This window comes from Erithacus rubecula (genome assembly GCF_903797595.1).
Source record: "Erithacus rubecula genome assembly, chromosome: 3".
Classification (NCBI taxonomy): Eukaryota; Metazoa; Chordata; class Aves; order Passeriformes; family Muscicapidae; genus Erithacus; species Erithacus rubecula.
The window spans coordinates 2,223,154-2,249,724 of record NC_136689.1 but is presented as its reverse complement, the minus strand read 5'-3'; the positions used below and the strand labels follow the sequence as shown (position 1 = coordinate 2,249,724).

Here is a 26,571-nt window from a genome sequence, read left to right as displayed (position 1 = left end):
GCAGTGCCAGCACCCTCTGGGGAAGAACCAACCACTGGATGAGACCAAGGAAATGAACTCATTGCACTGGTACAGACCCTATGTGCAAGGAAGATGTTATCTCACAGGGGAGGAAAAGGAGTGAACAGGAACCAGCCTCATCAGTGACTCTGGAGAGGGCAGGGATGAAGGGAGGGCTGTTCTTTTTCATCAAAGTCTGGCAGAAAAGCCACTCCTCACTCTAGGGTGATGTGCTTGTCTCATTTCACAATGTCTAAATATTTCTGATGGGTTTGGGTGTAGAAGGCTGAGATGGGATCACAGATTTCAGGAGCTCATCTCACCCAGTCTCCTGCCTGATAAACCTTCCACAAATCCTGAAGAGGCACAACAAAGGGATGGATGGTACCTGGGGAAGCCCCCACATAATCATGAAGACAGAGAAAATGCAGGTCAGGTTAAGACAGTGATCATGTCCATGATGTGATTGCTCAGCAAGCAAGAGAGAAAACTCAATTCATGGCTTGAGAAAAAAATAAGAGCATATGGAATAAACAGCTCTGACTTGTTTAATGTCATTGACATTAATAAGAATGTCCTGTAGGGGTTTTGATTCTGCTCCTTTCCTGGCCTCGAGAAAGTCAATTCCCATGATAGACCTGAGAAAATGAAGTTGAAGGCCTGTTTGTGGATTAAGACATCCCACTTGATTTTTGTTTTCCATAATCATGATATCATTGAAATATTTGACAAAATATTTATTTCCTGAATGTTGATGGAAAAAAGCAAGATTTGCTCACATGATGTCCCAGACTGCCCATCAGTGTTCATCAGCACTGGGCTGGCTGGAGGACATGAAATACTTTCCTAGAGAAATACCTGGATACTCTGGTGTTCCTGCTGTGATTTCTGCCAAGTGGTGCTGTCCTGTGAACTGGGCAGCTGCCAGTGAGTGAAATGATTGCAAAGGCATGAAACACTCAGTTAGGAAATATATTCACAGGTGTATAGATATAGATATAGAGGTTATATATCACTAATCACTGGTCTCCCCCATGCTCTGATACCACCACTTCCTTCTTTTGGACACTGATTCAGGCTGAGCAACTTTAATATCCCCCAAGACACACAGAATTAACAAACACCACAGTGATGACACCCTGTGATGGACAACCTCTTTCCCAGCCCTAAAATCTCAGCCTTGAGCCTTTCCACCCCACAACTTCAGCCCATCCCCATGAACTCAAGGGTGACACATATTTTGAAGCTCCAGTTTGGTCTCAGAGAAGGACCCAAGAGAATGTGAATAATTCAAGATTCCTGAGTTGGAAATAGCCATAAAACCAGGTTTTTTTCACTTCAACACTTCTTAAACTGTTCATAAAAAAGGAGCCAGAGCCCAACTGCATTAATATTCTGGGATTGCAACCCAGCTCCTGCTGAAGTCAGTGGGAGAAGGGATGAGCTGATGGAATATCAAGTGCTGTAACAAAGAACACAGAAAACCAACAAGTTCAGTGACAGCTGATGCAAGACATTTATTGATTTAAACTCAGCATCTAACAGCATATCTTGCACTTTACTTTTTTTTTGTGTGTGGTTTATTTCTTCTTTTTTGTATCTCAAGCAAACTCAAGTTTCCACTTTATTAATACCCATTTACCTCCAGGAATTTCAGTTTAACATTCATTGTATTAAAATCTTTCATACAGCTGTATCTTTTCATCTACAGGAAATAAATCCCCACACATCTCATTAGTTATCTACACAGAGTAATCACTTACAAGCATAATTTTTAACGTCTAGGAAAATATTTTGAAAGTATATGTAATGAACTTCTCATAAACCTTTCACTTTTTGAACAGAGCCCTGCATAGGATTTTAAAAATTTCCTTCAATTGATTCTCTATTGCTTAAATTTCAAAATAAAATGTAAACAGATGTTAATGGCTCTGAACTAATGAATCAAAGTATTTCTCCTATGATCATCAGAAATGCAGCCTTAGAGCTTCTTTATAAAAACCTGAGACGACCACAACAGGAGGAAACCTCCACATTCCTTTACACATCCTCATTATCTTTTATTTGAGTATTATATTTTTTGAAGACTACCACAGGACAAATTCTTTTCTCAGTAGTATCTTTGTAAATCTGAATCAAATCCACTTCCTTCTGTGGAATTGCTCTGGAATAACTGTGATCAGAATCAGGATCAAAATAAATATTTTTAGCTTTGAAAGCATTTCCCTGTTGTGTGTCTGTTACTTTCCAATGTACAGTGCAATATATGAAAAAAGCACTAATATATATATCCATCGTATTGCTTCATTATAAAACAAACAGTATAAACCAAGGAGATGTTATAAAAAATGGGATAGTACCATAAAGGAAGCTTGGTTTCCTTCACCACTGGAAAAGCATCCTATATCATAAAGGTAGTGCACACAACATCCTGGGTGGATGTTGAAAGTGAAAGGCTGTGAAATCCACATGTTCATTTTAGTCAGCACAAGGTGCAGCTGCAGAAGGAAAAGAAATAACTTTTCTACAAGCACCTTTTGTGAATTCAGTCCCTGTTGGCAGGAATATTGCCCCAAGCCTCCAGAACAAGCTCCTCAACTTCACCTGGCTGGGAAACACTGAGCCAACATCATCCATCCGTTCCCAAAACAGAAACTCATTCCACCTTCTCTCCTCACTCCAAATTCAGCTGTGCCTGAGCATTTCTGGTTTCCCTAAATCATAAATGAAAACAGTTTCTATTGAGCATTTCTACCGAGCTGAGCTGGGACAGGGTGTGGGGACATTTCACCCCAGTCTCTGTCACCAGAGAGGGCCAGTGCTGAGATCACTGAGCTCCACCTGACTCCAGCTGGCACCAAGACTTGGGCCTGGGAGCTCATCTCTCATCTCAGCTTGTTGGAGGTCTGGGTAACATCCATTTTTGGTGAAGCCAGCAGGGATGGGCTGTGCTCAGTGCACCTCAGCCTCCCTCTCAAGCAGCATTCTCACTGCAAAGCTCCAGAGGAGCTCCACAGTCCCTCTCCAAGACATCTCGACCTTCCTGGTTACAGTAATATGATGCAATAGCAACTGGCAGCCCAATACATTTGGAACAGATCTATGTTTCAACTGAATATTTATGGTAAAGCTCTTTATTCTCCTTATTTATTATTATTTTTTTTTAATCTTTGTGCTCCTGCTACTTTGCCGTAGCTCAGTGGTAAATTCCTCTTATCACGTATAAGGGACATCATGGATCAATCTGTTGGCAGGAATGTTTCACCACTGGCAAGTTCAGGAGAACAAATACTCATCCAGGCATATTTATTGGCAAAGACCACATTTGTGGTCCTTTGAAGACCACATTTATGGACCTTTGTACTTGTTAATGTTTGATTGCAGAAGCAGAAATTGTTTTGTGCAGCACTTTAATCTTTCAGTGCATGTTAATTAAATTATAGTTCAAAATATATGGTTTAAAATCCACCACACTAGAATGCAGAATAATGAAATCTACATTATCAGACAACTAGGAAGTGGATTTGAAAATATCAGTCATTTAGAAAAGACAGTCTTTTTCACTTAAGGCAGAAGAGAACAACAAAATTCTTGTTTCCTCAGGACAGTGGGACTCACCACTGACTAGAGTCAAACTGGGATTTCAACCAAAAGGCCTGAGCAGCCCTTTGAATCCCTGCTATATGTAATATTTACTATATTCCTCATTATATGGCAGAAGGTTAAAATAATGCAACCAGACTGTGCATGTTGAAAGGTTTATGAAGAAATTTTGGTAGAGCGAATTGGTGTCACAAGTGTAGAGCAGAGTCAAAGCAGAATGAAGCTTCATGACCTTTGGGCCCAGGAGATATCCCCTGTCCTGGGCTACTGAAGGATGCTGAAAAGCTTAGATACTTTCACCTCCTTGCCACACCAGAAACTGGCACATGAAACAATTATTAAGTTCACGGACAAAAAACACACTTCTTCATCTATATTTCTGTCATAGGTAGAAGAATCAGGCTTTTCCTAAACCTCCCATCGCTGCTCCACTATGGAATGATACATGTTCACCTAGATCAAAGCTTCTAAAGTTCCAAACTGTTCTGGCAGACTGTTCCCTTTAAGACTGGAAAAGCTTGACACATCATATTTAAATACATTTCCCTTGTACTCGTTACCTCGCCACCTTTGCCACCGATTCCCCTCGCCTACAACAATTTTGATATTTTAATTTTTAATATAAAGCTGCTTTCTTTGGCGTTAAAAGTTATGCTTGCTTCTTCTCAGCTCTGGGAGAGGTCTTCCGTGCTGATGTGCAAGGTGACAGGCTCACCCACGGTCCCATAGCTGAGTGTTCTCGTGGAAACCTCAGTTTTGAAGCTGGGCTGGCCGCTGTCCGCCGAGCGCTGCAGCTCGGTGCAGAACGACGGCTTCACGGTGAAGGAGCGGCCGGGAGGAGCAGCACGGGGATCACCCAGGCGGAAGGAGATGCTGGAGGGCCCCACTCGAGGGGCTGACACGAACACACCCCCGGGGACACGCTCCTCGTACTGGCTGAAGAAGCTGCGCCTGGGCTCGGGCACCACGGGCCGGCGCAGGTTCAGCAGCACCGGCTTGCCGATGGTGGGCTCGTTGATCTCCGTCTGCAGCACCGAGATCTCGCAGGGCTTCTCCGCCGTGGCCTTCTGATCCTCGCACCTGTAGGTCTCTCCTTCTTGAGGGATGTAATCCTCCAGGTCCTCCAGGGTTAAGAGTTTGCCGTTGTGGGTTAAAATCTTGCGGTCCCGCGTGCTGATGTCGTCTGTGTGGAGCTCCTCTGGCTCGTCCACCATGGCGTTGTCCTCTTCAGGAAGGATGTCCTGTATTACTTCGGGGACCTCCTCTCCAACAGGCCAAGACACATCCACTTCATCGACCCCTTCCTTATCCTCTGGACTTGCTGGGGAGAACAGGACTTGGTGTTGGTCTCCAGCAGCTGTCCCAAAACTGAAGACCAAAGGCTCACCCCCGCAGGCGAGCAGAGGGGAGGCGGTGTCTGATCCATGGTCAGCACACGGTTCCTGAGGGCAGCACTTTCCTTCAGTTCCATAATCCATAAAGGAATCACTTCCTAATTGTTCCGACCCACATGGGGAGTTTCTCTCATCGCTGCTGACTTGAGGTCCTTCCTGCTCAGTCGTGTACACCAGGGGCTGGATGTCACCTTCAGAGAGACCCTCACTGGGCAGAGATTTTGACTGTTCCACCAATTTGTTGTTGGAGTTGTTTGTGTTTGGATCATCCTCTGGAGAGCGCTTCGGCCTTGAGCTGGGAAACGTGAAGGTCAACACCCCTGAGTCATCTTTTTCTTGTTTTACTGGGGAAGAACCTCTTTTCCTTGTGGGCTTTGGTGATTTTTTCACTTTGAATTCAATTATTTCTTCCACTTCGACCCACTTGGGCTTCTTCTCTTCCACTGCGCTCTCCACAGCGACGTCTCTCGCCGCTGCCCCTTGCATGTCCTCGTGTTCTGTGACATAAAGCCTGGGCACAGCAGCAGATTTTGATGCTGCCTCCTGCTCGTGTCTGTGGACAGGCTGCCTGATCTTGGAGACATAAACGGGCTCTGGGGCCAGCTCCACCCGTGGGGAGCGGGAAGGAGAATGACCTGATGGAGAACGTGCAGGAGAAACCCTTCCCCTTTGCCTTGGGCTCTTCACCACCGTGGTTATGGTCTCCTCTCTGACGGCAGAAAGGGGCGGAGTTGGCGGAAGACGAGACTTTTTGGGGAGCCACACTCCAGCAGAGCATGCCTCGGTGGGCAGCACAGGGTTAGTCTGGGTGAGCATTCCAGCTTTTGGGTCATTCTGGGAGGGACACACACGCAGTGCACACACCCACATGCCTGTCTGCACCTCCTGATGCAGGGAAAACCCCAGTGCCCTTTTCCCCAGGGAAAACCAGCTCCATGAACCCCCTTGGGGGTGAACACACGGCCAGCTGAGAGATGCTCTGCTGGCTGCTGCTGGATTTCATGTGCTTGTGTTCATCACCTACTCTGCTGCTTTGGACACCCCCAAATTGTAAACACTCCAAGAGTTCAACATTTTCCTGAATATCCTTGGATAAAATCCTAATTCCATACACCTCAAAGGGCTAAATGAATCAGCATCTTCACAATAATATGTAATTAATCTAACATATCCCTCTTTTTTTTTTTTTGTTAAAACCTCTTTTGAGACCAGAGATCTGAATTTCCACATGCAGAACAGTTACACTGAAAGGGATTAACCCTTAAAATGTGGAGATGACCAGGAAAAGAATGTTAGAACATCTCCCCCACAAATCATCTATGCCAAAATGAATTTGTTTTTACTCTTCATAGTACTATTAGTACAGACACAGCCTGATCCTACTGCCTCCAACAGATACAAGAATATTAAGCCAAATTTGGATGGATAATTGTGATTTCTTAGCATATTTCTGCTGGCTTTATTTTAGATTTTTTGACTGAAGTTGGGCTGTTGGCAGATGCCTCATCCCTGGAAACACTCAAGGTCAGGCTGGATGGGGCTCTGAGTAGCCTGACTGAGCTGAAATTGCTCACAGCAAGGAGTGAGACTAGATTATCTTTAAAGATCCCTTCTAATCCAAGGTCTAAACCTAGCCTTCAGTGCTCTTCATACTTAGCATGCAGTTTTTCCTGCAGGTTTTTCCGTGCTGTTTCTCACATGGAAACACTTCCAGGTAAATACATTTCTGCCAGTGTTTTCCTGGCAAGCACAAGGAAGCCAATGCTCCACATCTGCTCCTGGGGAAATCACAGGAAAAGCTCATTTTGTTTCTCTGTTGAGATTCTGTTCCCTACCTCCAAGGAATGGGATTAAAAACAAAAACAGCCACGTGGGGCTGAAGGTCACCCCTCTGCTCTTCAGACATCTCTGCTCTGACTTTTACCCTTGAGAATGGAGAACCTATTTATGGCCATCATGGGAGAGTAATCCTCTTGGGTTTATTGCAGTCTCTCTCATCTTCTGCTCTTATTTTTGAAAACTTGCACCTCCTACTCCTCTGGAGATTGGATTTGTTTCCACCATCAATCTCTCCCTCTGAGGACTGGGTCAGCTACAGGGAGATTTATTTCCTTGCAGAGCACCCTCTCTTCTCACTGCTTTACTCTTTTCCCTAAATTTTCTGCAGCTTTCCTATAGCCCTTTAAGGTCTGTGCAGAGCCTTCCCACTGGCCATGGTGCCTTTCTGAATTACACAAAATTAAATCATTTTAGAGGAGAATGAATCCTTGGGTGCTTGCAGTAGACTTTGATCTATGTTGAAAAATTAAAATAGGTTTTTTTGGGTCTGGGATTTGTATATATGGACATTGTTCAATCCCATCTCTCAATTATCTATTATTTTCTGCCAGTAGTTTTAAAGCTGCTTCTGTTCATTAGCTTGCTGCAGATTGGAATCTGCCTTTACAGAATTATTCCCAAACTTGCTCCCATCACCATCCCAATTTCAGTTGATGTCCACTCCAATTTAAAGTTCATGGCCACCAAAGGAGGGGAATTTCTGCCTGAGATCCCACTCCTGAATTCATTAAACTCCTTTGAGGCTGCAGCCCTTGATTTAGGAATCCCTTCTGGAGCTGTCCAGAGCAACAGCCTGTGGAATTTAGATTCAGAAATTTAGAAATCAGTTTAACTGTTGGTATTTTGTATTATTTAATATTATTTAATTCACCAGTATTAGTGCTGCTGCTCCAGATACAAGCACAGAGATGTGGATAAATGAGATTTACCAAGTTGTAGATGTGGAGTGGCTCTGAGATTCCCTCCTGCTCACTACTTTATCAGGATATTTCTGAAGGAGATATAAAAAAATAACTCTCTGTTCAGTTGTCCCAATCTGAATCCTGGTTCTTGAGGCAGTTCAGGTAAAACCACTTTATTTTCTGGTTTTTGCAGGGTGAAGAAGGTCTAGTGGCTGGAAGTTTAACTGAGCTAATGTGCAACTTCTGGGAGAGGAACAACTTATAAAGCACTGACTGCAAAAGGGCCAAGTGCATGGATCTAAAGGAATAACCCTCACAGAAAACAATAAAAGGGATAAAAAAAGCAACTCTTAACCATCCTTTAGTTACAATCTTATGTCTGACAAAAATAAAATGCATCCACTCATGTCCATGTCAAGGGTTGATTTTAGCAATAGTGCAGCTATTGAGGGAAGGCAAATATTCCCAAATATTCCCAAAATATTGCAGAACCTTAGGACATGGCTGGAGCTGCTCTGAAATCCTGTCACAGGCCAGTGTCCCCCTTTCAGCACATAAAACAATTTTATTTTGTATTTCTCTAAGAAGATAAATTAAGATTTTAATGGGTGCTTGGCTTCTAGGCTATGTATGATTGAGAAAATACTGCTTTTTGCAGTACTTAATCTTTGTATTTTATAGGCATCCAATATAAACCAGGTTCAAAGTATCTACAAAGACCAAGTCATCAGGACAATTATTTATATTAGAAATACAGAGATAGAAAGGGATAAAAATATAAATCTTCCTTCTGCTTCAACATTCAAGGCATTCCCGAAAAACTTAAAATAAAGCCAGAAGAAATCACTCTAAGCTCTGAGATATCTGTTAAATTGGTAGATATTTTCAGGTGGACAGTTTTCAAAGCTGATTTCATTCAGACTCTACCTTCTTGAACTCTTTGGAAAAAAAAAAAAGACTTTTTTTCACATGGCAGAGAGTTCTGTGGGATCTGGTGGGTTGGCAATGAACACACTTGCATGGCCAATGAACACAAGCTTGTTATTGGATCATGCAAAGGCAGCAAGGCAAAAAAATCACAAATGTTACAAAAAAAAAAAAAAATCAGCACTTACATGATGATGGTTTTCTTGGGCACTTTAGTCTCTTGTTCAGTGACTACAAAGAGAACAGTATGAACAGCAAGGGGTTAAAGAAAGGCAAAAGCTGAAATGATTAAATTATCTTTGCTCAGTTCATCAACATAAACTGGAGTGAAAAATAACCAACTGTACCATCCCATCCATGCTTTCTGTGGTTATTTCCAGCATCAGCTGTAGTGTTTCTGACCAGGAATCAGAATCCAGAATGCTCTCTGAACATTTAGCTTTGAAATTAAATATTTTGTGGAGAAAGATTTGGCAAAAAGTGATTTATTCTACCATTTTTTTTGGAAGACAAAACTAGAAAACAAGGTCCTTATTTAATTTTTTTTATCCTATAATAAGGTAGTGATGGTGTCAGAAACCTGAAAATGCCTCAATCTGGAAAATCCTGGAGAACTGAAATTCTTTAAACTGTGATTTCACTTCCTATAAAAAAAAAGAGATCCCCGAAACACTGGATTGTGGCCAAACTTTTATGGACTGGATGCAAAATCCAAGCTGATAAATATGAAAACCAATATCATTATCATCAGTAGATAAAATCAGCATCCAAAAAGCCCCAAAATCCTAGGAAACCCAGGAGAGCCCTGTGTCTGCTCTCTTTTTTATTTTTTTTTTGCTCTAATTTGCAATTTTTCCTGACCCTTCTCGCATAACCAAGCTGTTGATGCATATCCAGATCAAAAGTTACTATCAAAAGTATTTTTTAGAACTGGCATTTTTAAAAAGCAGAAAGATACCATTTGAAGAACTGAGGTTTTCAGCAGGTTTTCCATCCTACCCACTGAAATAAAATTACTCTTTGAGCCACACTGCTTTGAGACACTCTGAACTGCTTAACCTGCTTGAGATCTAGGAAAAAAAATCAGCAAGACCCACTTTTTATTTAATAAACTCACAAAATATCTAAAAAAACCTCATAATTTAATCTACAGCAATTGGTTTTCAATTTTCCAGCCAGCGTATAATAAATAATTTTCAGTCAGTGCAATTTAAGTGAGCTGCCACTTAAAAATATCTATAAAATCACCAACAGTTCTTGCCTGGGGAATTTGGAGTGTCTGTATTATTTGTTAAGTAACTGATGATTAGTGCTGATGTTTTCAATGGTGCCCCCAAACCTGCATTGACTGAAAATTAAAAATACATTTACAGTATTAAATGGAATACTTTAACCTAATTTTCCTTCCACTTCACTACCAAGGGCTCTTCCCTGCCTCAGGTAAAAACACAAATTTGACCATAATGAAAAACAATTTTGTGCAAATATTGATGTTGATATCTGACCCAGAGCTCGTGTTTCTTTTGCAGAGCCTTGTCTTGTTTGTGCCTGTGAAAATCTGGAATCATTTCCCAGAGATTCAAAGGAATTACTGAGAACTGGGTGAGTTTAAACAAAATCTGTTTGGAAATTTGAGTTTAAACTAACTGGGTAAGTAAAGAGCAAAATAATTTTTAAATATTTATCCCTGGACACAATTACAATAAAATCATTTATCTATCCTTAATGATTTTTTTTTAATAATTCAAATCTTTTTTTAAATAGTGGAATGATAATAATACAGTGATGGCAGATGAACTGAGTGCTCAAACAATTTACTGCACTCACATTAGACATTTTCACTGACTTTTTAAAATCATTATTCTGCAATTTTCAAATAATTTTTAGAACATCTCTTTTAAAATGTTATGAGATTAATCCATATGCAGAGAGTTTATGAGTAAAAATACTGATGTTCTGATGGAAATGTTTTAACTGATTGGGTTATACACCTGAAAATAGATGTTTTCTGCAATTATTTTAGCAGCAAGTGTATTTAGATGAGAATTAATAAATTTAAACTAAATAGTTGGATAAATTTAATGAAATCTCACAATGTCTGTAAGAAAAAAAGTCTCTTTAATGCTTGCACTATTAATGTCTGTTCTTGCAGTCCTCCCAGATGACACCAGCTGTGATATTTCTATTTGTAATGGATGTCAAAGGGATTCAATATTCAAAAGTTCAGCAGGCCTGGGATGAAAAAGCTGAAAATAGCTTTATTTTAAATATTTGGCTATATTTTTAAATTATGATAGCTTTATTTTAAAATTTAATAAATGTCTTATGTGCTGTCCGAGGTGTGAGGGAGGATTTCAGCAATCCTATATTGAAGGATAGAACCACATGAAAGTAGGATGAGAGAATTTGGGTTTCTTTTCTTTCTTTTTTTGGTTTTTTTTTTGCTTGTTTGTTTTTTCCTGTTGTTTTTCCCCCGAGAGGAAAATATTCTGCATCCACTTTTAGCACCAGATTTATCATTTCAACTTCTCAAGAGCATTTTAGGCAAACAGCTTTGCAAAGCAGGAGGCCCTGATAAGCAGGTTAAAAGCTGTAAGCATTAGGGACAGCCAGTGCTTTTGTAGGACCAGACATTTCCTTGGTTAATAGATTAAAACATTGGCTTACAAGTGATGGAACACTGAGGATAAGTGAGTTCTCCTTGCTCTGAGTGGATGGAAGGTTATTTATGGACTTAAATAAAAAAAAAAATAAGTCTCCACTCAAAGAAGTTTAAAGCTATTTTTGCTGCCCAGTTCATGGTGCTGACATGAGCCAGAGCACTGCTCTGTTTTCACCTCCTTCTGCTACACTTTGGAGACTGATCTGCAAAACTTGTCAAGAGCTGCTGAAACTAATCCTAAAATCAGCAATTCATGCAATCATTGGGGTGGGAAAAGACCCTTAAAATGTTTGAATCCAACTGCTGAGCCAGCACTGCCACCTTCACCACTAAACCTGTCCCTAAGTGCCACTTCCACAGGTCCTTGAAATCCCTCCAGGGCTGGTGGCTCAACCCATGGATATAAGAGTTTTCTGACTATATGAATGAAATGCAGGTGGTTTGGGATGTCTCTCAAAAATACCCCACCAAAACCTAAACAAGCAAAAAACCCAAAGAGCCAAAAGGCTCCATTGCTGCAGTGACTGACATGGTTGAAAAGGCAGGTGGGGCTCTCCTGGATTTGCACTCAAAGCCCTGTGGCTTGGCCAAAAATGGGATTAAACCATGGTGATAAAAGAATAAAAATAATGAGGTAAACACTCTAATCATCACCCTAATCAGGGATGGTCAGGGGAAAACTCTTGTGCCCTATTTTTTCAGTAACACTGAGATCTAATGCTCCTCTGTGTTTTAAATCTTCCTTGTAAAAACTTCAAAGTATTTTGTTGATTTTTAAGTGCCTGCTACAAGGCAACTGAAGAACCTGCTCTGCATGAAATCTAAGGCAAAGATGTGAAGGAATTATGGTGGCCTGGCTGTAGCTGCTTTGGGAATTTGTATTTATGGTTTTATCTTCACTCCTGTCCCTGACTCCTCCCCTTGTATTGACTGCCTCATTCTAGGTCCTGACCTGCCCACCCATATGGAAATGCAACACCTTTCCAAGGCACTGGGCTTTGCTTTCCTTAACAAATAATCAAGTTAGTGAGCCTGGATGGGTAAATCACACCAGAACATGCCAGAGCACATCAGCCCAGGTGTGCCATGTGCAGGTTAGGCAGCAAGGTGCAAAGCAGACACAGTCAACTGGAAGTCAAAGAGAAGGATCTTCTTTCAGCTACACTTTTTTAAAAGTGTCTCAAATTCTTCCAATATCCACAGAAAGAGGATTTTTTAAAGCAACCCTCTATTGACTTCAGTGCAGCGATCAGGTGTGGCTGGAGGCAGATCTCAGCTCACACAGGATCCCTTAGTCCAGTGGTTTCCATCCTTTTTGGGTTTGATCCATCCAAGGGACCTGCAAACTCCCATAGTGTGAATTTTAACCAAAGAATTTTGGTTTTGATACCCAAAATACAGTCTTTAGTTTGTGGTCAGGCTGCAGATCAGGGCTCATAAACCACTGGACTAATGGTATCCCAAACCATGGGTTTGGCTCAGCAGAATAAACAGTACAGAAAGGCAGGAGGATAAAAACTAAAATAGTCGCCCCTTGGGTGCCTCATGAGACTCAGACAAAGGACATTTCACAGGAACAGAGATAAATCAGGTACAGCTCAGACCCAGGGTGCAGCTGAGCCAGGAAGCAGACACGGTATCTATTTCCTGCTGTGAGAGCAGTAATGTTGTCCTCTTGGTGAAGTTACAAGCAATCCCATTTTCACAAATAGAAAGGATTGTGAGGATGGAAAGACATAGCCTTCATGAGATCCACCTGTCCTGCAGTTCTTTGCCAGATGAACCTGATTTTTCCCCAGGCAGATCAAGGTTGGTTATTATTCTCAGGAAAGCAAGGAATTCCCTCCTTGGTCAAGTGCATTTTGCCAAATTGATCCCTGCTGTGATTCTGCTCACAACAATCCTCTTGCTCCATGGATCAGCCTGTTTTCTCCACTGGCCTGAAGCAGTTCTCCCTGGAGATGACTCAGGTACCTATTTTCTTCCCTATTACTGAGTTCAAGCAATTGCACATCACAGAACAAACCTATTTCATGACATTTCTGAAGCTTCCAGGCAAACTCCAATTGTATTTCTGTAACCAAGCTCACCCCCCCCCTTTTTTTTTTTTTTTTTTTTTTTTTTGTTATGATTACAGGAGTAAGAGGAGATAAGAAATTTGGGGCTGAACACAGACATTTGCAACCCCCAGAGCTGAAAACACTCCTAACATTTTATACAACCTTTATTTGTTTTTATAACATCTGCCTGAAGGGGACTTCATCAAGATATACCACCCTGACAGGTACTTATTTGTGTTCCTCTACATCCTGCACACAATTTATTTTTCTCTCTTTGGGGCATAGAAAAGACAAAGAATTCAAGTACTTGAAGGTTTATTTGGCTGAAAAAATTATAGTGTTTCTACACTTACACCATCCTCCCTGTAATTCTTTTGGATGGGACTCTGAGAAAGAGCTAAAAGGAAAACACGTCAGGAAAGTTCATAAAGCAGGATGCTAATCTTAATTATTTATTGTGGATGAATCCTCTTAACGTAATGGAACAACATTTGTGTCTACAGAGGGCTGACCCAAAGGTCCAGCCAGACCAGGGTCCTGTCTCAAACAGGGCCAACAGCAGAGGACTGTAGAAAATGATGAATAAAATGAGTAGAGGATCATTTATCCCTGAATATTTTTCCAAACTCCAGCATTTTCTACCCAGCAGCTCCACAAGTCAGAACATTGCCTCTCAGTGGATGTTGATAATGTTAATTATGCCCTTTCCAACACGCACTTGAACTCCTGTTATTATCTCAAGACAATGTAGAACGACCAAAGTTGAGGGAAGAAGGTACTAGAGCTGTTGGCAAAATTCTGACTTTATTGACCATGTCTCCACCAGCCTCATCTGGGAGAGGCCAGGGAAAGCAAGGTTTGCTGGCATGGAAAGGCCTGTGCCTCTCCCAGTCCTCTCTCTGGCCCTCCAAATCTGTCCCTTACTCATTAAATGTGATTTTTTGGCTGTACCATCTCCTTAGCTGCCACTGGGAACTCTTCAAGAGAGACAGGACTGGCTGGTTCACACTCAGCCACTCATAAGATATGCAAAGAACCAATTCCCTATGCCAGGAAATGCTCCCTAGGGAGATGTAGACATGGATTTAAACTGGGTTTACAGCAAGCACTAACACACACTGTGGGGAAATCCCTGGGATAAGCAGGGACTTTAGAAAGTAATGACTAAAAGTTGTGAAGAAAGATGCATTTTTGGATGGGTGTAAAATCAGTTCTTGTCACCCTACCAGTGAAACTGGCAGAAAAAAAAGAAACAGACTCTATGACTATCCCTGGGCAGTTCTTAATAATGGATGAACTAATCATTGCTCAGGACACTTCTGCTTTCCCAGTCATTCCCCATGTCCTCCAGTGGTATTTCAGGAGCAATCACAATATATCTCCACCTTTACTTAGCAGTCCCTGTAACATTTCTGCCAGGCTGACACACATTTTAAATGTATAGCATTCCTTTTTTTGCCCTAGCAGTGCCGTGACAAACCCTTCATTCGCTCCTCCATTTTTTTCATATAATGCATCCACGAGCATTATATGAAGTTGATTTGCCAGGTTTGGAAATCAACAGATGATGATGGGCACAGAGCCCATGCACATCTCCAGAAGACATACAGATACATGGACACTGACAACCAGCATGGGTAAGATGGCAGAAGATAGTGGATCCTGTTTTTTTGGGGCAGTGGGCGTACGTACGGAGCTGGGCAAGGGTCGTACCTTCAATGGTGATGGCTTGGTCTCCTCTCCTCTCCTGGGTCAGGGCTGCAGCGCTGTGGTGGTAAAGCTCTGCTCCACTTTTGGCAGACCCTAACCTGTTCATCAGCTGGAGAGAATGGTGCAGTGCCAAATGAAACACAGGACGTTGTTGGTTTTTTGGTTTTTTTTTTTTGTTGTCGCAGTAAAAATCTGCCTGTGCTACCCTTGAAAATTCAGTGCAGACAGAAATAGGTGCAGGTGTGACCCCAGTGCCAAGCTGGAGTTGGAAGGGACATTTTGCTGCTCAATGGAGTTCATGGTCTTTTACCCAAAATTACTCAGACAAGTTACAGCACATCAACAAAATTATTTACTTGATTATTGGGTGTTTGCTTTGCAGCCTGGTAACTCTGTCTCTCCCAACATGCCCACATTCCTGCTGTACACACATTTAGGTGGCCATTAAACCTCTTTTTTGTTTATCATCCAGTAATTACTGTGTTTTACTCAACCAAAGGAATACTGGACCTTAGGATCTTAGTCAATGGCAAATGCAAGGTAGTCTGATTTTGCTAAAATTCCAGTAGAATTCTTTAAAGTATATCAAACTTCCTAAATATTTCTGTGAGCTGAAACATTTATCATGAAGCAGCTGACTCACACTGATTTCCCAAACCAAGACCAATTTATTTTACTGCCAAGCCCTTAGAACATATTACTGTTTTATTACAATGAATGCATAGACTATGACTAATTTTTATAAAATATCTTACATTTTTAAAAATTTATCAGCTGCTTCCACTTATGCCTGCTAAACAAAACAGGAATTTCAGTGCTTTATCCTTCTATTTAGACTTAATTTATTTTAGCTTTGGAGGATTTCTTAGTCATAATTTAAAGACAGCCCAAGAACAAAATATCGCATCAGAATGGTCCCAAATTTTTTAAGAGTTTTCTCTAGAGATCTGAATCTGAGTTTAAGCTCCAGAACAGGCTCCATCAATTCTTACTTGTACCAACAAACTGTCAGATCAAAATATTCTGAAGCTTTTGGACATTCACAATCCAGATCTAGTTCACCCTGACTTTCTATAGTATTTTTAAGAGCAATTACTCAGCTGTGGGTCTCTCCAAGCAAAACGAATTCTCTTGCCTGTATCATTTCGGATGGCAGATATTTAAATCTCTCTGAACTTACCTCACATTCATAATGCCCCATGTCCTCATTGGAAGGGTTCTTGACCACCAGGACTACGATGCCACTCCGTGGTTCACTGAAAGTCTGGTATTTACTGGTGTCCTTCAGCAGCACCCCATCCTTGTACCACCTGAGTGGAAAAACAAGGAGTATGAGCCAGGAAAAATGATGCAGCATCAACAGGTCCCCCAGATCACTGATCCATCCATCAAACAGCTCAGGAGTTAATCCTTAGACAAATATTTGGGTCCTGGAAGGGAGTGCTGCAGGAGGGTAGATCACACCTGGTTATTACACTGCACACATTCATGAGATTATTCCCAACAGATCTCCTCAGTCAGTGCAGTTTAAATGATGCTAAGAAAATATTTGCTCAGCTCTTTGTCTGAATACCTGATAAAATCAAGTCAGGTGTAAGGCAGGGAGGATAAACAATGATAAAATGTTTTCCGGGGCTTTAGATTGGACAGAGTCATCCTCAGGGTCTATCTGTAGATATTTCTGTTCAAATATTATATATATATAATATCTGTAGATATTTCTGTTCAAATTCTAGCTAGAATTAATTGCTGAGAATCCCAGGAATGTCTGGATCATAAAGAGCCAGCATTGGGATGGGGTTAAGATGGAAGGCACAATAAAGAAAGGGTCATAAACTGAAAATGACTTTTCTGACTATGCAAAATGGGAAACCAGGATTTGTTCCCATGGGAGTTGTAGGACTGACCTGATCTGAGGCCTGGGTGCTCCTTCCACAGTGCAGGTGAATTGAACATCTTCACCCTCCACAAGATAAGCATTTCTGACCTTGTTCACAAACCGTGGGGGCACTGCAAAAAGCCAAGGTAAGTGTGACTGGTAGCTAGAAATATTAACAGATAGGAAGGGTGTGTCCCCAATTATTCTCACTGCATCTAAAGGATACTGAAGACCAAATTTTTTGACCTAAAAATAGTTGCCTGCACCTGTACCTCAATTTTTTTAATAAAAATAATTATCCAGTGTATGTTGTATAGAACCTCTGGAATCTCTTAATATTCGTAACATCATAGAAACAGAATTATTTAGGTTGAAAAATACTTCTGAGTTCATGGAGTTCAACCAATAATACTGCTAAGGCAAACAGTAACCCATGTCCCCAAGTGCCACATTTAAATGTGTTTTGAGCTCTTCCAGGGATGGTGACTCAACCAATTCTTGAGAAGTTTGTTCTGGTGGCTGCCAAAACTTTTGGTGAAGAAATTTTATCTGATCTCCAATTTAAACCTCCTCTGGTGCTCATTGAGGCCATTCCCTCTCCTCCTGTCCCTGTTCCCAGAGCCCAAACCCCCCTGCTGTCCCCTCCTGTCAGGGAGTTGTGCAGAGCCAGAAGGTTCTCCCTGAGCCTCCTTTTCTCCAGGCTGAGCATCCCCAGCCCCTTCCCTGAGCACACTCCATCCCCTCAATATCCTTCTTGTCAGGGTGGACCCAAAACTGACCCAAGACTGGAGGTCTTGGCACTCAGCAGTGCCAGCACAGGGGACAGCCACTGTCCTGGTCCTGCTGGTCACACCAGGGCTGGTACAAATTTAAGGTGTTTTATAGCCTTAAAAACACTGCATCTGTGCAGGGCTTTACCTTGGACAAGGATCTTTCCCAAGGTGCTGGCGTTGCCAGCAGGACTGGAAGCAAAGCACATGTACTGTCCTGTGTCAGCCCCTGTCAGGTTGTCCAAGATCAATGTGCAGGAGCCATCAGGATCTTCTATTATAATGTGGTGGGGATCCACCTCCACGAGCTTTCCATCTGAAAGAGAAATTATTTATTTGAAAACAGTTTACTAGGAGTTCCCTCCCTAGGAATTTCATCCAGCTTTTCCTCCTGAGAGGGCTGAGAGCTGTGTTATTGCAGCTGATGTTGGAAGTTTAGGAATCAGCTCTTCATCTTCATCCAGCTCTATAAAACATCATCCAGGGCAAAGTACATGGATCATACATCACCACTCCTCACTTAAAAGTGAAATTATCCCAGAGTACATTCTGTGCAATACAGTCATAATTCTGTTTTTCCAGCCAAAGGAGTACACCCAAAATATCCAAGAACATGGTCTCTAGACTTGAGTATCTTTAAGGGATCAGCTCTTGGATTAGCCACTGATCAATTATCAATCAGTATGGTCAGGCAGCACATTTGGAGGGTGCATTTGATGCCCTGCTGCTCATACCTTTGTACCAGCTGATGGATGGCTTGGGAGCTCCTGTCACCTTGCAGGCCAGCTTGACTGTCTCTCCCAGCTCAGCTGTGCAGTCTGCCAGCTCTTCCTCAAAGTCTGGAGGGACTGAAACATCACAGGAAGCATGTTAGTCTAGAGGACAGGGCTCTGTCCATGGCATGGCTGCTGCTAAGTGAGATTAGAATAATTTTTGACATCTGTGAGGCTCAAAATGCAAAACTGACCAGGAAATTCTAGCAGCTCTTTATAGGTGACATGCTCTCCTTGTTTGTCTGAGACTAAATTCAGTCTGTAATATGCCTGTTGTTGGCTATAAAGTTAAATCATATGTTAAAAAAAGGAATTTGTCGCTGATCTGGAATTACTTTAGAATATGATTTTAATAAGCACATCCATTATTCAGACACCACACATCTGTCACTGTTAAGATAATTCCTCAAATAAATTGCAGCCTAGATATCCAAACTAGCATTCTGCTGGTGTCCTTACAATAAAATCTGTGCTTTCACTGAATCATAGAATTATAGAGTGGCTTGGGTTGGAAGACACCTTAAAGATCACTGCATTCCAACCCCTGCCATGGGCAGGGACACCTTCCACTATCCCAGGGTGCTCCCAGCCCCATCCAGCCTGGCCTTGGACACTTCCATGGATCCAGGTGCAGCCACAACTTTGGGCAACCTGTTCCTTTATTAAGTGACTTTCATTTTAACCCAATGCTACCACAGGAAACCATACAAAAACATTCTGATACCTCAGTAAAACACCTCACTAAAGGCACAAAAATGAAGCACCCAGACTTGTTTTCAGTGTATATGGACTAAATCCAATGCTGTTCTGGCATTTTAAGATGCCAAATATCCTTACACTATAATGGACACCATTTGTAGCTTATGCCTGAAAAACAAAGATCCCTGCTGACAGGTTTTGTGGATTGAAAATTGGTGGAATCTCAAATGACACTGGGAATGATGAAGCCTTAATGACCTGACAAAATTCCAAAACAAACCCAGGTGCAAGCCAGAGGGTGTGTAAAGAGTCCAGAGCCCAGAGAAGTCACAGGGTCATTTGTACTGGGGTGTTTAGGACTCTGGATCAGGGTACAACCCCAATTCTCTCTGCCTTTCCTCCAGAAGAGCTGTTTCAACCCTCAGATTGTCTCCATGGCCTCTTCTGGACTCACTGCAGCAGCTCCATGTCCATTTGGAGACCCCACGGCACTGCAGGTGGGATCCCCCAAGAGCAGAGGGGCAGAATCCCCTCCCTGGACCCGCTCCCACATTTAACGACCACAAACCGCTTCTCTCCCCCTTTATAATTTCCTGAGCCAAGGAAACCACCCAAGTTAAAAACCAAAAAGGGTGAGTTTTGGGCTGTCTTGTGCCACACTTACTCCAGATGGGCTCGCTGATGCGCTGCTGGATGCCCAGGATCTCCTTCACCCAGGAGTTCTTGATGTTGACGGTCCGCGCCTGCAGGAGGTATTTGCGCACCAGGTCCTCCCGCTCGTGCCAGATCTCAAAGGCCCTGTCATCCCCTTCCACCAGGTCATTCACATCGATGTTGTTCAGCTGAGGGACAGAAAGGGCAAGGAAGTCACCACAAATCCTCTGTTCTTAGGAATTCCCAACAGCAAAAAGGGGCAATTTGGGCTTTCCTTAAAGATTTTTTCAGATCGCGTGAGCAACGCAACGTGGATTTGGCTGAAGAACAATCAGAGATACTTTGGGAGTTATTTTCTCTGCTATGTTTGACTTTCTGGTTAACAAACCAGACATTTTCCTGGGATTAATTTTTCAGGGAAATAATGTCCAGAATTAAAAGTTATCCCAAGGCTGGAACACACTGTCCTGAAGGGTTGGGCCCAGGAAACATAGAAAAAAACAGAGAACAGGCAGTCTCTGGACAAAGCATGGAGATGTTTCCATTTTATTTCGCTTGGGAAATAAAATCTGCATATGAATCTTGATCAGGACAGAGATAAGGACTTTCAGAAAGTCCTGGCTGGGCTTGGTCAAGAGCTCCATGGGTTTTTGGTTGGTTGGCTGGTTTTCTTGGAGTTGAGCATTTCCTGCCTTGTGAAAATTCTTTCCTCGATTTCTGGCAGTTTTAGCCCTGAATGTCTGAAGATGAGTGGGTCAAATCCTCTGAATTTTTTCATTTCTCAACAGGAACTAATGTCTGGAAAGGGCATAATCAGCAAAGAGAACCCAATGGAATTTAGCAAATAAGATTCCTTCTAATTTGCTCCCAATATTACAAACTGCCAAAACCATAGATTTACAAATGCAAGAAAATATTGTAGGCAGCAAAATCCACATCAATATAATATATTTATGCTGTCAACTAAATGATGTTACAGAGACAAATAAATGCTTGTAATCTCTTTGCTGCATGGTGAAAGTCCACCCTGATGGTTTCTGACATGTTTCTGAGAGGTTTAAAAAAGATATTTTAGGATAAATACAGATTCTACTTGTGCTTCAAAGACTTTTTTGCAGCAAAGGAATAGCTCAGAAGGATTAAAAAATGTCCAAGCTGGATATAAAAGTGAAGCTCTAATTGACAAAGAAATGCTTTTTGTGAGGATAAAGTGATCAGACCTTCATGATGTTCTTGAAGATGTAGCTGTAGGTGTCTGTCTTTGTGTCTCTCTTTGGTTTGCAGATCACAATATAATTTTTGAAGAGGAAAACATGTCTTTTGTGTCCTTTCCATGCCATTCGAGCTCCTGGAGCTCCTTCCCACACAATGAAGTGGCCCTGATAGGAAAAAAGAAGGAAGAGCACAAAGTGATACATCTGGAATAATTACCACACTTAGGTCTCACCATCATTTTTCAGTGCCCAGATAACAAATGTTTCTGTTGCACAGTCCCCTGATGTATCTCTGGTTTATTAAAATAATAAATATTAATATTTAGTGTTATTCTAACACTAAAGGTGACTCATCAGACACAGGCATAGCCAGTGGCTGTCATTACATCTTCATTTAAATGGTATTATTTAGTGCCAGAAAAAGAGAAGTAGAAACACTTTGGAAATATTAAAGGAAAATTGTATTTTGTGTATTATACAGACACTTTATATGATGATTTGGTGACCTTCACCAGAAGAAGAAGTATTTATTCCACATAACTTCAGACACAGCTCAATTAGTGACATGGGCTTCCCCTGGCATCTCTAGGGAGAGGGAAACACTCGAGGGGTGTGACTGAACACTTTTTGGATGCCTGAATATGGAGAGATGAATGCCCACCACACTATCACTGTAATTTAACCTTACAACTCCACTCAGCAATACACCTTGATTCCCATGAAAAACTTTGGATACAGACACAAAAAATGACTTGTCTGGTACAGCACAGTAAATCTATAAAGAAACAGGAATTTGAGTGAGGGTGTTCAAAGTCCTATACTAAAGTGTCCTAATAGCTGGGTCATCTAAAACACCACACACCTGGCTCATAGGATAAACCTGGGGGAGCACATGGGTCTGTTGATGCCAGTAACTCCAGGAACTGCCCTGCTTCCCAATAATGTGAAAGGATGAGTTAAAACCCTTTTAGACCATATAGGGGCCCAGAACAATTTTATTCCTGCTCGATGAGCATGACCCAAAGGCAAATAACTGCATTATGTGTGAATTACTCCATAAACATCCATGCTCTGCTGTTCCATACCTTAGTGGAGCCAGAAAACCCATTTCTGGACAGCAGTTAAGCGAAATAAGCAAATCAGATATAATTTCTATAGGATTTTCTACTAAGAATTAAAGCTTTTTAGAAACTGGTGGAACCGACAGCAACTGGAAATTCCATTTACCTGCCGGATGGGCTCCCCAAGGCTCTCCAAGGTGCCTGGGTAGTTCTCAATAAGTGAGACATGCAGGTTGTTCTCTGCTCTTCGGGTCAGGGCAGACACAATGGCATAGGCCTGCTCCAGCAGAGTGCAGTTCTGGCTGTTTCTGGCTTTGTTTCGGATCAGTTCCTGTAGGTGAATGAAGAAAATGTTAGTGGGTAATCAAGAAAAATAGCAGGTCCTTCAGAGCCGAAAAGTTTCTTATTATCTGCTCTAGCTTTTTTATCTTAGCACCTTTTCTCCCATTTGTTCACCACAAACTGCTTAATAAAAGTATTTTCTTTCCTACTTATTCTGCAGTCTTAAAGACTAACCAGTCTGGCTTTTCTGCAACTTACATCAGTTAAAATTAAGCAAAGATAAAGGTGAAGCAAACACCAGATATTCTTTGGTGGTTGAAAACTAAAAATTCCAAAGTGATCCTAAATGTATCCATTGCATTTCTTTTCTGCTTACACTCACAGTACCAGAGGAAAAGGAATTCATGGCCATGCTGAGTCAACATTAGATTAATTAAAAGAGAGGTTGAAAAAAATGTGAAGTGGCATTTTCCCTGCTCTTCCCACATTTGTTCCTGTTCCCTCTCTTTCAGAAATGAAGGAATAGAAAATGCCTTTGCACCTCCAAGAGACACTTAAAAATGTTGGTGTTTGTGTGTTCAAAAGTAGAAAGTTTTTCAAAATATTCAAACTGCTCATTTATACAACACTAAAATACATAAATATTTTCCCATTATTATTTTCTTCCTGAATATCCAAGTGCCATTTCCCATGAAAATACTGTTTAAAATGCTGCTCTAAAAGGTTTGCTTATGGTCTAAGACAGTAGGACAGATGTAAATCTCAAAGACAAAATATTTCAGGGTGGCAGAAAGGTGATAAGCTTTTCAGGAAATATATTTTCACATACATTTAAAGATAAGTTCACTGATCTTTATGGGGTTGGATTCTGTGAACCTACCTGGATTTACACTTACAAAACTATTTATAGGACACCACTACTGGTGATGATTAATCTCTTATTTACTCAAGCAGTTTTCAATTGTAGTTGCATAAGTAGGAAGCCAAAAATAGGAAATAAAAATAAAATCTTTTTCAGCACAAGCTACACAGAGCAGAACATAAACCTGGAACATGTCTTTACCTTAATTATTGTCTGGTACTGCTGGATCCTGTTTATGGGTTTTTCCAGGTAGTGCTGTAGTGGTGGGATAAGTGGCTGTGAGGGATCTTCATTAGTTACAAATTCATCTGTGTATCTCTGAAAAAATACATGGAGTGACAACGAAAGGTTGTTAGAAAGAGCAGTAGAGAAAAATCTGAGTGGAACAGAAAAACAAGATTTACTTATTTGTATTTATGATTATGTGATTCTCTTGGTCTTATAATGTGGTGACCTTTAAAATGTTTCTTATTTACAATTATATAAACACAGCCACATTCATGTCTGTATAATCTTTATAATATAATTAATTGTGTAAGAATATGTAAATATGTTCCCATATTGGCCATACTTATCAGAAAAAACTAGAAAGTGGACTAAAAATTATTATATTTAGCAGAAGATATTACAAATCCTTTTGAGGTTCACATTTATGCTTAACAACTCCATTTCTTGATGCAGCGGGTGACAGGATGCATTTCCCACAGGCGCTTTGGGCTCCTGCCTCACCTTGTAGAAATCCTGGACAGCTTTGCTGACAACAATGGACTCAGCCTGGACCCTTCCCACCAGGTACTGGATGTATTTGTTAAACTCTGCTTCGTGCTTGATGAAGCACATGGCCACGTCATCATCGGTGTCACAGCTCTGCAGGCTCCGGAGGAACACGCTGGGGGGACAGAGAATCTGAGCAGAAGGAGCTGCAAGGAGGCTGAAACAGCCCCAGCAGCCAGACTGGGAACAGGAGATGCCAGATTAAGGGAAAGGGTGGGGGGAGATGAGGGATGTTAGTATTAAATTTCTCAGCGCCTCATCAGCCGGCACAGTGCCATTCCTCATGGCTGGAATAGCAGAGAAGGGACTTGGGACAAGGGCCTGGAGGATGGGACAAGGGCCTGGAGGATGGGACAAGAGCCTGGAAGATGGGACAAGGGCCTGGAGGATGGGACAAGGGCCTGGAGGATGGGACAAGAGCCTGGAAGATGGGACAAGAGCCTGGAGGATGGGAGAAGGGCCTGGAGGATGGGACAAGGCTTTAAACAGACTGAATTTAGCATCTAACAGGGTTAGATGGGATATTAGGGAGAAATTCTTCTTTGTGACAATGGTGATGTCCTGGCACAGATTCCCCAAAGAAGCTGCATCCCTGGAAGTGTCCAAGGACAGGCTGGATGGGGCTTGGAGCAACCTGGGATAATGGGAGGTGTTCTGAAATTCACAGATGCTGGCAACAGTTTTACATTAATTAATATCTATGAAGACACCACTGAAGCGCCTGTCTCGTTGCCTTTTTAACATAATTCACTGTTTCTCAGTTAAATTAATTTAAAAGTGCAGGAAATAAGCTGGACACAGGAAGCCTTGAATCTCTGAAGGGGATTATGGAAATTCTAATCCTGTGCTATGATTTAAGCCATACCATCATTTAACCTCCTGAAAGGAGCATCAATTCCCTTGCACTCAGCACTGCCGTACTCCACATCAGGAATAACAGTAAAAATAGTAGAAATAACAATGGAAGTAATAATAATAATAATAATAATAATAATAATAGTAGTAGTAGTAATAGTACTAATAGCAGCAATAGTAACAATAGTAGTAATAATAATAATAATAATAATAATAATAATAACAACAACAGTAATAATAGTAATATTATAGTAATAGTAATATGTTGGATCCCTGGTCACTGAGAATTTTAGACTCTGTGCAGACAGGCACTGACCCCCAGGAGAACACTGCTTTCAACCTGAGGCCGTGGAAAAGGCTTCCAAAATTGAATAATAAAACTAAGATTTTGAGTGTGTAATTTGAATAAAAGTGTATAATATCACATGGTAAAAAAGTTTGAGGTTTTAAAACATAGTAATATATATAAAACAAAATGCAAGTTTTAAGACAGAAGCTAATCCTTCTTCACTGCCTTCTTCATGGGTTTGAGTAATATTATGTAATTAGGTTAAAAAAATCTGCATTGCAAACCATGAGTAGTTAGTTATTAAATTAAAAGTTAAAAAAAATTAAGTAGCATTTCATAATTAAGCAGTCTACCCTTAAAAAGCCTTGTAAAAAATAAAATTCTATTTTTCAGTTTGTTAACATAAAGTACTCACAGTTTGTAGAACTATAATATAAATAAAAACTAATAAACATCTAAACCTAAACAAAAAATACTGTCTCACTCATTTAATCCCAACCCTAAAAAGAAGCAATTAAAAAAATAAAAATAAAAATAAAAATAAAAATACAAATAAAAATAAAAATAAATATAAATATAAATAAAATAAAAATAAAAATAAAATAAAAATAAAAATAAAAATAAAAATAAAAATAAAAATAAAATAATGATGCCACTCTGTGGTCTCCAATGAAGGCACGTGGGATTGCCCACCTGGAATGGAAGCGACCAATGTCATCAATATTCCTGAAGATTGTGGATTTCTGACTGGCAACAGCTCCTGGCACATTGGGACAGGTCTCAGTGTACCTAAGGTGATGAGTCTGGAGGAACTGTAAATCTTGAATGTAATCTTCCTCTGAGATCAACAGCTCCTGGATGAGAACACTGAAAGGGAGACAGAGAGGCAGAAAGAAATCACAGAAAAAATCATCACAATTGTCCTTGAAAGGAGAAATTTATGATCTGAGGAACTGTCTCCTGGAGTGTGTTGAAAGATTCCCTCTGGGGATGGTGGATGGATGGATGGTGGGATGGATGATGGATGGATGGATGGATGGATGGATGGATGGATGATGGATGGATGATGGATGATGGATGATGGATGGATGGATGGATGATGGATGGGAGGATGGATGGATGGATGATGGATGGATGGATGATGGATGGATGATGGATGGATGGATGGATGGATGGGTGATGGATGAGGGATGGATGGATGGATGATGGATATGGATGGATGGATGGATGGATGGATGGATGGATGATGGATGGATGGATGGATGGATGGATGGATGGATGATGGATGGATGGATGATGGATGGATGATGGATGGATGGAGGGATGGATGGATGGATGGATGGATGGATGGATGATGGAGGA

The 26,571-nt window shown here is 41.2% G+C and overlaps 1 protein-coding gene across 1 annotated transcript in view; it reads right to left on the bottom strand.

Annotated features, from left to right (window-relative positions):
• OBSCN (obscurin, cytoskeletal calmodulin and titin-interacting RhoGEF) overlaps positions 1–26,571 on the bottom strand; it is a 176,748-nt gene that overhangs the window by 27,712 nt on the left and 122,465 nt on the right. The window contains 11 exon segments of the mRNA XM_079300531.1: positions 15,101–15,206; positions 16,278–16,407; positions 17,005–17,107; positions 17,895–18,062; positions 18,481–18,594; positions 19,883–20,060; positions 21,093–21,251; positions 22,314–22,478; positions 23,493–23,609; positions 24,021–24,180; positions 25,903–26,076. Of these exon segments, the coding sequence (XP_079156657.1) occupies positions 15,101–15,206; positions 16,278–16,407; positions 17,005–17,107; positions 17,895–18,062; positions 18,481–18,594; positions 19,883–20,060; positions 21,093–21,251; positions 22,314–22,478; positions 23,493–23,609; positions 24,021–24,180; positions 25,903–26,076 (1,574 nt within the window).